Below are 13,939 nucleotides of genomic sequence, written 5' to 3' on the forward strand. Positions count from 1 at the left end.
TTCGGGCATTCAAACCTGAACCCGACTATTCTTAATTGGGGAGGACTTCGCGTAGTAAAATGCTAACAGAATAACCAGATCGGGTACCCGATTAAGAATTAAAAATAAATAATGTTGGACTGACTCATAGTGGCTTTGGGTTGCAAGAAATTTAAATGCGAGTACTAAATCTAAATGGAAAACTTGCAACAAATGAATATTCACCTTTGAACACAACAAACTTTTTGTTTTTATTAGATAGTATGATTAAATATATTCCTCCTGGAAATATTAACGATAAAACACATTATTCCATATTTACGTCAAAAATAATACTGACTTTTTTCCACGACTTTAAAGTAGTGTAATTTTACAATCTTGTAAAATAATGACAATTTGTGGCAAAAAAGAAAAGCATTGAGCTAAGGAACTCATGAAAAGGATGGACAGATTGAGGAAAACATTGTCAATTATTTTAAGAAACTGTATAGGAAATTGGAAGGGGATGGGGGAGGCTTTGATGGGTTAGAATGGTGCCCTTTGGATGCGCTTGAAGCGGGGGAGTTGGAGAATCCTTTCTCGGAGGAAGAGATAAAGAAGGCGGTGTTTGAGAGTGACATATGCAAAGCTCCAAGGCTGGACGGGTTCACATTGGCATTTTTCCAAAAGAATTGGGATACGGTTAAGGGGGATTTGATGAAGGTGTTTGCTGAATTTTATGAAGGAGGGGTTGTTATTGGCATTACAAACGAAACATATATTTGCCTCATTCAGAAGAAACAAGACGCAATCAAGGTCAACGACTTTAGGCCAATTAGCTTGACAACGAGCTTGTAAAAGATACTAGCCAAAGTTTTGACAAATAGAATGAAGAAAGTCTTGAGCGGTACCATTGCAGAGAACCAGTGTGCTTTTATCAAAGGGAGACAGATTCTGGACTATTGCCTCGTGGATAATGAAGTGGTTGAGGAGTACCGCAGGAAGAAGAAGAAGGGTTGGGTACTTAAAGTTGATTTGGAAAAAGCCTATGACAGCGTCGACTAGAGATTTCTTGATTTTGTATTACAAAATAAAGGTTTTGAAGATAGATGGAGGAGGTGAATCAGGGCGTGTCTAATGTTTCATTCTCAATTTTTATCAACGGTAAGCCGAGGGGAAAATTTATGGAGGAGAGAGGCATTCGACAAGGGGATCCTTTATCCCCTTTTCTTTTTAACCTAGTCGTTGATGTTCTGGGGAGGTTGGTCGACAAAGCAAAGGAATTGAACGAAATAAGAGGATTTGTAATGGGTAAGGGAAACCTAGAAATTTCGCATATCCAATTTGCGGACGATACGTTATTCTTTGTCCAATCTGAAAGGCATGTGATGGCATTAGTGCAAATAATAAAATTATTCGGGCTTAAATCGGGTTTGAAAATAAGTTTAGAAAAAAGTGTGGTGTTGGGGATTAATTTTGGGGATGAGGAAGTGGTTGGTTTGGCGTAAGCAATTGGATGCAAAAAAGATGATTGGCCAATTAAGTATCTTGGGGTTCCTTTGGGAGGAAAGCCTATGAGCTTGGAATTTTGGGAACCGGCAATATCGAAAATGGCTAAAAAACTTTCAAGTTGGAAGAAGGTGTTCCTATCAAGGGGGGGTCGACTTACTTTGATTAAATCGGTGTTGAGCGCATTACCATCATACTTCATGTCGTTGTTTAGAGTACCAAGTCAAGTGGCAAAAAAGTTGGAAAAATTGATGAGGGATTTTTTGTTGGATGGAGCGGACGGGGACACATATTGTCATGTAGTTGGATGGGAGCAGGTTTGTAAACCCAAGGTCATGGGAGGGCTGGGTTTGGGGAATGTTTGTTTAAGGAATAGAGCTTTGCTAGGGAAATGGTGGTGGAGAGGTACAAAGGAAAGGGAGACGTTGTGGAAAAAAACTATAAAGAGCATTTATGGCCTTCATGACAATGGGTATGACTTCCCGTGGAAATTTATTTCTCGTTCTTACCCGGCATTTCATCTTTTGACTAGGACGGTTTTAAGACAGGGCAATTTCATTCGGTTCTGGGATGATGTTTGGGGGGGAGGGAGTCCTTCGCTCAAAGAACGATTCTATCTTTGTTTCGGATATGCACCAAGACTAATAAACCTATTCGTAGTTTCTTAGAGGTTGTGTATTGTTGGGAACAAATCAGGCTCGCAGTAGTTATGTGGATCGGCACTCATGAAGACTTCAAGAATGTCTCGATATTTGATATATTGCGAGATTGGGCTTTTGTGTATCATTAAAACAATTTCATGTTATGTACTTCATGATAGTGGACCACTCGTCCACTGATGTAATTTGTTCTTAACATATCATTAATAAAATATCGTTTCTTATAAAAAAAAAAAAAAGGTTGTAGATATAGGGGTCAGTCAGACATTTCGATGGGATGTGCATTTTAGAAGACATCTAAATGAGATTGAGTTGGGGGACTTTGCTAACCTACTAGGATTCTTAGATGCAGTCAGATTAGAGTTGACAGCAGAGGATTTCAGGGTTTGGTTGGGTGATTCTTCGGGTATTTTTTCAGTCCGTTCTTTTTACGACTCTTTCTTTCCCATTACCACTTTTCCCCTCTTCTCATGTTATGATCATATCTGGAAAATTCCGCTCCCGCAAAAAGTTCAGATATTCTCGTGGATTGTGGCTTTGGGCAAACTTCCGACTTCAGACTCGGTGCAAAGAAGATGGCCAAGCTGTGTATTAAGTCCGCAATGGTGCACTTTATCACAACCATGACGAAAATCAGGATCACTTACTCCTACATTGTTCTTTTTTGAGAGGAATATGGATAAAGGTGATGCAAGAGTTGAGTTTTGAGTGGGTATTTCCGAGAAAGGCATGAGACATGTTCATTATTGAACCCGGAATTCCAACAGGGACAAAGTTAACAGATTCTGGTTTTTAGTCATTCATTGCACTTTTTGGTCGATCTGGCTCGAGAGAAATAACAGAATATTCAAAGACGAGAACGCATCCGTGGAAGAAGTATGGGAGATGTTCAAATTCAGGGTTGCAACTTAGACAACGAAGCTCACGGAGTTTAATCACTTATCCGTTTCAGATATTGTTAGGGATTGGCAGTTTGTATTGTCTTGACGATTGTCCTAGCATAGTTATATGTCGCGGATTACTCATCCGCTATGTCTGTAACACATTTATCTATTTTTATAATATAAGTAATGTTTCCTATCAAAAAAAAATAACATTCAAAGACTTTCAAGGAATATTTTTATTACATCATCGGGATGAGGATTTTACTACCATTTTGCATGTGAGCTTATTTGGTATTCTTAGTATACTTTACAATCTGCAAATATGGAAAGTTACAATTTTCATGAACCCAATAAATACCTATTTAATCAACAAATTTGGGCAATGGAAGAAAAAAGAAAAAATGTACAACAATAAAGTGAGTCACCTGAACCCAATAAATACCTATTTAATCAAAAAATTTGAGCAATGGAAGAAAAAAGAAAAAATGTACAACAATAAAGTGAGTCACCAGACTCATCACTCTTTTAGTATTTACACCTTTAAGGATCCGAAAGTAAAGAAACTGCACGTTTTATTTTCCACATAATATTTCAACATTGTCAGAAGTATAATTTAGAAACAGATGATTTTTTTCGCAATCCCAAAACTCACATGGATAACCATAAAAATATTTATAGAAGGTTGAAGAAAGGCAAAAAAGGAACAAAGAAATTCCTGTGAAATTAATTTACCCACATACTGTGAAGATTATTGACGAGGATAGAGAGTATTCTCTCCACTGAAAAACTAATGCTTCCAATTTTTTGATTTGAAGACTGCCCAAAGCTACTCGAAGTTGTTGATATGTATTGACGCAACAACTGGCGCAGAGCAGAAAGTAGCGATTGAACAGCAGATACATGCATTAGTGCCGAGCTCTCGAACAGCTGATTGGGAGGGGTGAGGGGAGCCACGGATGTGAACAATCAGATTTCTGTACATAAAAGATGTTAAATATATAACATACAAGTCAAACAAACAACCTGGGAGTTGAGCGAAGAGAGAATGTTAAAATCACTATATTGCCCAGATGAATCTCTAGTTAGATTTGGGACAGCTGAGGAAACCTCCTACATTGTTGAAAATACCAAAATTCAGTGAGAGGTTAAGCATCAAGCTACGAGAACTTCAAAACAGTATAACAATTATAAATACAGTACCCAAGTCCCAACAAAGAGAAATTGGTTATTATGAGTCATAAATTGTGAACAATCCTAACAAAGATTATATAAATTAAGAAGCAGTGGCAGAAAATGGAGCAACTGCAAGGTCAATTTCACTGCAGTATATCCAGACATTTTCTATCATGTTGATGTCAACATAACTGTTTGAAAGTGGCGTTAACAAAAAATTGCCCGACACAGTCCTTGATTTTGATTTACGTAATACCTGTGTTGTTGCGTGTGGAGAATGAATAGCTCGGTCAAGAGCAGATAGAGTTTCCAAGACCTATAATTGCAAAGGTAAAACAAATAGCAGGGATTAAAACTTGACTATCTTTCAATTGGATATAAACAGCTTGACTAACTTACCAGAACCCATGAATGACCTAATACATTCTGTAATCTATGAGCTATGTTGAAGAGCGTCCTCAGAGCCTGTTTGTGCAATTATGACAACATACCATAAACCAACTAGGAGAGAAATTTATCAAATGGAGCTTGGGGAGTACACCTTCAATACAAAGTTGATCGATATAAAGTGAATTATAAATGAGAAAACCAAATAAACCTGCACGTTTTTTGGAGTGAGAACAATGCCTTCTCGCTGGTCGACTAATTGTTCAACCCGTTTTGAACTAGGATATAGTATTATACTGGAAATAAGACATCAATAAGCACTGGTTATTCCAGATATAATGAACAAAAAATTCCTAAAGCAAGGATTTTAGAACAAAGGAGGCATTTGACACTTTATTCCAGATATAATGAACAAAAAATTCCTAAAGCAAGGACTTTAGAACAAAGGAGGCATTTGACACCATTTCTTATAAGCAGTGTTCTAAAGCACGCTTAAGCTTGAAGCTCGACAAAAACACCCCGCTTCGAGAAAAGCGGAAAAAAGCGGTCAAACTAGACGTTTAATTAAGCGTACTTAAGCACAATCAATCGCATCTGTTTATTTTTTAATTTTTTTATTTTGAAGGTATGTTTTTTTATTTTAAAATAATAAATTAGGTTTATAATTTAGATATTGATTTTTTAATTTTAATTATGATTAAGCGTGTCTGACAATAATTTGACAAATATTTAGCAATTTTTAATGTAGTCTAGTTGCAAAAACAAAAAAAGATTATAATTTTGAGATTTTTATGTTTTTATAAATATGAGAATTAATGTATCAGACTTAAATTTATCATAGTTATGTATTATTTTATCTATTTATTGGTTTGAGATAATTACAATTACACTAAAGATAAAAAATACTTTTTCACGCTTAAGCCCGTGCTAATCTCGCTTAAGCTTGAAAAGCTTGGAGCTCGACATCCACGCTTGGGACGCTTCACGCTATTTAGAACCTTGCTTATAAGTCAATTACGGATCACTTTTCATAATGAGAACAAATTGCTAGAGAAATGTAAGAGAACATGCAAATCCTCAACCTCTCGTCTATGTTTTTCCCCCTCAAGCTCTAGTATTGAACTTTTCACGTCAAGGCGTCAAGCTTGAGTAGCATAGTACTTGAGCTCACCTATGATATACTCGAGCTCGACTATGCTCAAATTCACGCCCAGTCATGGGAGTTTTCATGAGTCTGTCCTCATGGAACATCATTATATCGCCATATCTCTAACCTATCCGAATAGACATGATATCGACATAGAGGTGAACAAGGATAGACTCTGCAGCTATGCTCTCCTATTTCTCAGTTTTCAGCACCTCATTATAATGGTTCATATGGTATAAGTTTTTCAACAAACATACCTCCTCTTTTCAGCTTCATTGGGGATGTAAATTGTGAACTTGCAAAGGGATGCAAGAAACGAATTTAAAGGTTCTACCGCACGAAGAACTCCACATGCCTGCACAATCATGATAAAAAAATAACATGCTGAAGTAGCTTAGTATAAATTAATACCTATTGCTAATGAAATTAAGAAATAAAGAGAACATGGAGCAGTCTAATGCTTTAGGATGCACACACACACACATATATAGAGAGAGAGTAAGTCAACAAGTTTGGAAGAACATAACAACCTGAGTAAATGCCTGGTAACCCTTCAATATTTCCAATATAATAGCCTCCCCTTGTGACCTAAAACAACAATCTAAAATCAGAAGAGCATAAATTCCAAGAGCATGAAGACCAATATGATGTTAGAGAAAAATTTACGTACTTTGTCAAAATCAGAGACAAAGCATCAAGTATTATTAACCACATTGAATCAACCATTGACACACAAAGCTCTGCAGTTATCCCAGTACACTTCGTGGGTGGATCAATATCACATCTGGGAGACTCAAGCTGATCGCAACCAGATAAAAATATATAACAAGAAAGAGGATCATAAAGGCATTTGAAGTAAGATTCACAAAAAAAGTAATATAACTGGCTAGATACATTGGCTCCAAGTCTCACCTCACCATCATCCACTGCTTCATCGGTCAGAGTTGCAACAGTGAAAACAACTCCCAGTAGACCCTCAATTGCCAAAGTTATTGCATGTGCTTCACTTGCAACCAACACAGCAGCATTTGATGCATCAGTATCCAAGCTCCACTCGAGACCTGCCACAATGATAAGTGTAGAATTAAATAAACATTGTGTAAATATTGGGTGATATTTGATTTGGATTTCATAGGATAATTTATTTTCTTTGATTTGATAGGAAAAATTAATATTTTAAATTAGGTAGGATAATATTTTTGACTTTTTATATTTTTTATCTTATTATTATTTACCCATTGTATCATATTTAAAGATGTACATTACGTGTGAAATAAACACGAGAATAATTTCATTTTCTCTTTTTCATGGTACAGGAGGCATAAGGTTCATTTTGTGTGTCGATGCCATTTTTTCACCCTAGCTTCTACATCGTTCTTTCAACAGGGGTTAAAGTGGTTAAAGACCCAAATCCTTATTTGAATGAAATACTAATTTGGACATGATTAAAGAGTTGTTAATTAAGTATTATTAACGAATTGATTAATTGAGGATCGGTATTTTGGGATCCACCAAATTTAAAATGAACCACCCAATCTAATTCAGATTACGTTATCTCGAGAAATCCAATTAGATGAATGTCATTATTACATGTGGCAGATAAGATTGAGCTTTGATCTTCTGAACTAGACCGGATGCAGCCTATAAATAGAAGCTAATTTGTTTCCTACAACACTTTCCCTCAACTTCTCTCAATCGAGTTCTAGCCATATACACAAGGTTTTTGGCCAATTCTAGGGCAGTTTAGTATCGGGAAGTTCGGATCTAGTGTCGACTCGAAAAGTCAGTGAACTGGGACACACATATCGAGACATCATCAATGGGCTAACGACGACGTAGGTATAATTCTAAAGCTTTTTTTTTATTTTGATAAGAAACTAGATTTTATTAATAGATAAAGTTTTACAATACTAGCGGATGAGTAATCCGCACGAATAGAGGTATCCCAACTTAGAACGTACTATCCTAGTAACTTCATGCCCATACATATTTCCAATCCCTAATCAAATCAGAAATAGACAAATGATTAAAGTCTTTAATATTTATTGTCCAACTCGCAACCCTGAACTTAATCTTCTCCCAGACTTCGTCCGCTGTCTCCGAAACCTCTTAAAATATTCTTTGATTTCTCTCCAACCATATAGACCAAAGCGTACAGTGTATCATAACGTGCCAGAAGGTCATAAATTTTCTGCTTGGAACTCCTCCCGGCTCCATGATGATCATATCTACAACCCACCTCGGAAATACCCACTGAAAACCCAACTCTAGCAAAACTTTTGTCCAAATATCTTTTGAAAAAGAGCAATGCACCAAGTGATCCAGATTTTCTTCGTGCTTCTGACATAAAGTGCACCAATGCGGACATAACATAAATAGAGGCCACCTTCTTTGCATCGAATCACAAGTGGGTAATTTTCCCAGAGCCACAATCCACGAGAAAACCTGAACTTTATGAGGGATTGGTACTTTCCAGATATTATCAAAGTAAGGAAAATAAGGGAAAGATGAAAAAGGAAAGAAGGAATAATAAAAGGATCGAACAGAGAACAGACCTGAATGGTCTCCCCATAGTTGTGAAAAGCGCTTGCCTCGCTCGCTTAAGCGCGAAGCGAGACGAGGCGACCTAGCTGCGCTTCGGAACAGCAGGTGGATCAAGCGCACGCTTCAGTGCGCTTGGCCTGAGAAATTCTGAGCGATCCAATTGCGCTTCAGCCCACTTTTGTTTTTTAAATATTTTCCAAGTCAAAATTTAGCCCAAGTCCAGCTCCAAAGAAAAGCCCAGCCCATTTATATTAAAATCCCTATCGTTACGTTGTCTGCCTCTGAAGTCTACTGTTGCATTTGTGCGTGAGTCTTCTCTGCCTCTGCCTTGTCGCCGCCGCCGCCTCTACGCCGCCGCTTCTCATTTGCTAATCAGTTGGTAAACCACTAAACCATAATTTTAGGAATTTTTGTTTAAAATTACAAATTGTGTTTTTTATTTTTAATAATATATTAGGTGATTTGTTTTTATATTTCAGTATTTAAACATGTCAAACACAACAATTCCATCAAATCGAAAGGACATTGCTTGGAATTATGCAACACTTCCGGATCCTAAAAATCCAAATATTGTATGTTGTTCTTTTTGTGGTAAAATAACAAATGGTGGGATTTATCGACACAAGCTACATTTAGTTGGGGGCAATAGAAATGTGAAAGCTTGTCCAAAGTGTCCGGAGCATGTTAAAGAAGAAATTAAAAGGTTCATGCAAAAAAAGAGTGTTTTGAAGAATCAAATAGATGATATTCCACATTTAGATGATATTGTTGATTTGGAAGAAGATGAGGATGATATTCAAACTAAAATGAAAGGGAAACGACCAATGTCCTCGGGTAAAAGGTGTAAACAAGCAGGGCCTATTGATCTTTATTTTGCGAAAGATGTTGAAGAAATTGTCAAACAGAGACGTGCTAAAAATAAAGGTCCATATGATGAAAATAAAAAGAAATTAAGAGAATATGCGATTCAGAAATTTGCTACGTGGATGTATGATGCCGGAATTTCTTTTAATGCTGTTAAATATGATTCTTTGCAACCTTTTATTGATGCTATTGGGACATTTGGAGTGGGAATGAAACCTCCATCGTATCATGAAGTAAGAGTTAAGTATTTGAAGAAGGAGTTGGCAAATACGAACCTGCTTCTCAAATCACACGAAGAAGATCATGCTAGGTATGGTTGTACAATCATGGCAGATGGGTGGACGGATAAAAAAAGTAGAACTCTTATAAATTTTTTGGTAAATGGTCCTAAAGGAAGCATATTTGTTGAATCGGTGGATGCTTCAAGTTATTCTCACACTGCTGATAAGATGTATGAGTTACTTTCTAAATTTGTGAATCGAATTGGAGAACAGAACGTGGTTCAGGTTGTAAAAGATGATGCAAGCTGCAATGTTAGAGCAGGTAATATTTTAAATTGCAAATTGAATTAAAAATCTAATTTTTCAATTTTTAAAGTAAATTTACTTCATATTTTAAGGTCGTCTTTTGGAAAACAATTTTCCACACTTGTATTGGACTCCATGCGCAGCTCATTGCTTAGATTTGATGCTTGAGGAAATATTCAAAATTCCTAACCTCAAAAAATTGCATGAACGGGCATTAATGGTGAATGGTTATATTTACAATAGACCACAATTGTTGAGTATGATGAGGGAGTTTACTGGATAGAGAGACATTGTAAGAACTGCAAAGAATCGTTTCGCAACTGCTTTTTTGACTTTAAAGCGGTTTCAAGTTCAACAAGCAAATCTGAGAAAGATGTTTACATCTGAAAAGTGGGCAAAAAGTCGATATACTAGAGAGGTGGCTGGAAAACGTGTTGCAGAAGTGATATTGATGCCTTCTTTTTGGAAAACTACAGTTTTTGCATTAAAAGTTGGCGGCCCATTGCTGAAAGTATTGCGGCTAGTAGACGGTGAAAAAAGGTCCCCAATGGGTTACATCTATGAGGCAATGGACAGAGCCAAAGAAGCTATCGCTGCATCATTTAATAATAATGAAGAGAAATATCGTGGTATTTTTGAAATCATCGACAAAAGATGGAATGTTCAACTCCATCATCCTTTTCATGCGGCTGGATATTTCTTAAATCCTGAGTTTTTTTACTCAAATCCTGACATAGAAAATGATGAAGAAGTGTTCGAGGGTCTGTACAAATGCATAGCTAGATTGGTGCGAGGTGATGATTTACAAGATAAGATTACAACTCAATTGGATAAATACAAAAAAACAGAAGGACTTTTTGGTTTACCCATGGCTATTAGACAAAGAGCTTCAAAATCACCAGGTAAATAATATTTAGTGCAATATTAATTTATTTCCCAAACATTACTCATAGTATAGATACAAACTTTGAATGATAAGAAATTTAATCTTATATTTTTTTGTGTTTCAACTTTCAAACTGATTGGTGGTCTTCTTATGGTGCATCAACACCTGAATTAAAAACATTTGCAATGAAGATTTTGTACCTCACATGCTCTTCTTCAGGTTGTGAACGTAATTGGAGTGTATTTGAACATGTAAGTTAGAAGTTTTTTTTACATATTAAATTTTATATTATGGAGTATGAACCTAACTTCTTACTTTCTATTTTTTTGGCAGATCATTCTAAAAAAAGAAATAGGTTGTCTCAACAATGATTGAATGATTTGGTATATATCAAATACAACAGAGCGTTGAGGCGAAGATACGTCATGCAAGATAAGATTGATCCTATTTTTTTGTCAGAAATAGATGATAGTAACGAATGGTTGTTGGGAAAGTTGGATGATAGTGATAATAAGAATGATGATAACGATTTGGTCTTTGAAGATGATGATTTGCGTTGGAGTGATGTAGCACAAGCGGTTGGGGTTAGTGAAAGTGCATATGACTTTCGATCTCGAAATGCATTTACTTCAAAAGAAGCGTCATCATCCACTTCAGCAAAAAGAAAGCAATCTTCAGCTCGAACTAGTCTTGTGGATGAAGTGGATGAAGAAGAGATCAACATTGATGTTGAAACTGAAGAAGAAGAAGATACCGATGGATACAAATCAAGTGATAGGGCTGATGACGTAGATTTGGAAGATGAAGATGACGATTATAATGACATTTGATGTTTCATCTATCAAAATTTGAAAAACTTTTTATTTTATTGATAATATTTTGTTTATTGTGGCGTGACGTAGATTTGGAAGATGACGAATATAATGACATTTGATATTTCATCTATCACATTTTCAAAGACTCTTTATTTTATTTTTATTTTTTTGATAATATTTTGTTTATTGCGCTTTTTTCCGTAAAGCGTGCGCTTTGCGCTTGAAGCCCCAAGACACTTGAGCGCTTTTTTGCGCCTCGCGCTTTTGACAACTATGGGTCTCCCAACCAGACTCTAAAATCCCCCACAACCCTCTGTAATCTAACCTTGTCTAGAACACCTAAAAGGTTAGCGAACTCACCCACTTCGACCTCATTTAAACTTCTAAAACGGATGTCCCAATGAAAGATAGGATTGAGTCCACTGGATTGCGCTACCAAAAAGCTATTGATTGGTTTATTAGTAGTGGAGCAAATCCTAAAAATAGAAGGAAAACGCTCTCGAAACGACTCCCCCCTCCCAAACATCTTCCCAAAACCGAATCACATTGCCCTCTCTTAACACCGCACCTACAAATAGATGAAATGTCGGGTAAGACCGAGAGATAAATTTCCACGGGCTTCTAAATGTTGCGTTCCTTGCCAACCCTGCATCCCAACCATTATCTTGGAGACCATAAATGCTTGTTATTACTTTTTTCCACAACGGCTCTCTTTCCACAGACCCTCTCCACCACCATTTCCCCAACAATGCTCTATTTCTTAAACAAATATTCCCCAAACCCAATCCTCCTCTGTCCTTTGGTTTAGTAACCTGTTCCCAGCCAACAACATGACAATGCGTGTCCCCGTCTGCCCCGTCCCACAAAAAGTCCCTCAAATAGTGATTTAAGGATATTAGGAAGAATTTGAAGCATGTTTACTGATTTTGGATCTGGCATGTTAGTGATTTCAGTATGTTGTTATTGTCTAGGTCCAGACGAGTAGACTTTCTATCAGATTGTTTTAGAGAGGTACGTAATGTACTGATTGTGATATCCAAGCGTAGTATACACACTTATATGTTGCATATTTATCATTTGCATGATACATGGTTTACTACTTTGACATATTATGCATGACATATCACGTTGGGCCTGATATATTTTGAGATATACCTCGTTTATTTGGGCCGTTCAGCCTTGTTCTGTATTGTGGGTGGTTGGGTATCGAGAGCTACACTGTTCAAAGGGGCCGCTGTATTGTGGATGGTTGGGTATCGAGAGCTACAGTGTTCAACGGGGCCCACAAGATCTAATGACCCTGGACATTGTAGGTCCACGTATTGATGATGAAAAACAAGTCTTTGGCAGATCAGAGACTACACACGCAGGCGTCTCTAGACTGAGAATGTGATTCTTGACTTGATCCTTGATATATGAGCATACTGCATTTCACATGCATCATATCGGTTTGTACACTCGTACATTCTCGTATTGGGTGATTGTCGCTAATGTCCTTGTTTTCATCTTGGACATGTCATTCCATGGGGCAGGTCTTAGGTTGGACGGCCAAAGCAGTTGGGTTTCGATGATGATCTAGTGGAGGTTTTATTTGGTTTCTCGTATTCACGTGAGTGTTATGATTTTGATATAATTGTATTAACATTTAAGACTAAAATTATTGTTCTGTTTTCGTTTGAATTGTAAGACGATTAAGTTATTAGGTTTTCGTTCTTTGATTGTTGTTATCAAGTTTAATTATGCATGCTTATTAGACAAGCACAGTCTTCAAAACCTTCCACAAAATGATTCAGCCCAATTCCATTCTCGCACCTTAAGAACCGATGATGGCAAGGAATACTTCAATTACGTTATTGGGAAATATATGGCTGCAAGTGGGATTATACACCATAGTTCATGTGTTGATACTCAACAACAAAAGGAAGTAGAAAGGAAAAACTCTCACTTGTTAAGGTGCACGTGGCTACGTGACATCATTTCACAATGAGTATTCCAAAATATCTATGGGGGATGAGATTCTCACAGGCTCACGGTTTCTGATGAGACAGTGCCATTGGTTCGTGTTGAATCGGGATAGGGAACCATAGTAATGTCCACAATACTACCAAGAAGGGGAGGAATGTCCCAAAAAGCTTCATCTGAATTCCCCCTCGATGTGAAGTTGGGAAGAAAACAAGTGTGTTCTCAAATAAAGCGGCATCACGTGGCACATAGGATTATTTTTGGTTTGGGGACACTAACAATAATAACCCTTCTTTGTAGGAAATTAGCCAATAAAGACTTCTGATAGCTCGATGATCAAGTTTACTGTGATTGAAAGTATGGAGATGGACAAAGGTTGTGCACCCAAAGGTTTTGAGTAGAAATTGTTGGGATGTAGAGATATGTGAACATTGTTAGTGAGTAGAGATAAGGGGATTTTGGGAATTGGAGTGGTCAACTGGGTAGACGATTAATAAGAAAGACAACAGTGTCCCCATATCTATACATCACAACAACTTCCACTCAAAACATTTGGGTTCATAGCTTTTGTCCATCTCCATGCTCACATTAACATTAAACTTGATTCTCGAGCTATCAAAAGTT

General features: G+C 36.9%; 2 protein-coding genes across 6 annotated transcripts in view; one reads left to right on the plus strand and one right to left on the minus strand.

Moving 5' to 3' along the window:
• LOC142539404 (uncharacterized) overlaps positions 1-13,939 on the minus strand; it is a 62,698-nt gene that overhangs the window by 27,383 nt on the left and 21,376 nt on the right. For all 5 annotated transcript variants that reach the window (XM_075644838.1, XM_075644841.1, XM_075644840.1 and 2 more), the window contains 9 exons: positions 6,630-6,778; positions 6,388-6,515; positions 6,248-6,305; positions 5,975-6,072; positions 4,782-4,866; positions 4,583-4,648; positions 4,440-4,499; positions 4,034-4,120; positions 3,751-3,937 (listed from right to left, as the gene is read on the minus strand). In XM_075644838.1, the coding sequence (XP_075500953.1) occupies positions 3,751-3,937; positions 4,034-4,120; positions 4,440-4,499; positions 4,583-4,648; positions 4,782-4,866; positions 5,975-6,072; positions 6,248-6,305; positions 6,388-6,515; positions 6,630-6,778 (918 nt within the window). The remainder of the gene's footprint in view (positions 1-3,750; positions 3,938-4,033; positions 4,121-4,439; positions 4,500-4,582; positions 4,649-4,781; positions 4,867-5,974; positions 6,073-6,247; positions 6,306-6,387; positions 6,516-6,629; positions 6,779-13,939) is intronic.
• Positions 9,188-12,224, plus strand: LOC142539405 (uncharacterized). Its single transcript, XM_075644843.1, has 2 exons — positions 9,188-9,668; positions 9,745-12,224. The coding sequence occupies exons 1-2, from the start codon at positions 9,248-9,250 to the stop codon at positions 9,933-9,935; spliced, it is 612 nt and encodes a 203-aa protein (XP_075500958.1). The 5' UTR covers positions 9,188-9,247; the 3' UTR covers positions 9,936-12,224.

Source organism: Primulina tabacum, chromosome 3 (genome assembly GCF_025594145.1).
Source record: "Primulina tabacum isolate GXHZ01 chromosome 3, ASM2559414v2, whole genome shotgun sequence".
Taxonomy (NCBI): Eukaryota; Viridiplantae; Streptophyta; class Magnoliopsida; order Lamiales; family Gesneriaceae; genus Primulina; species Primulina tabacum.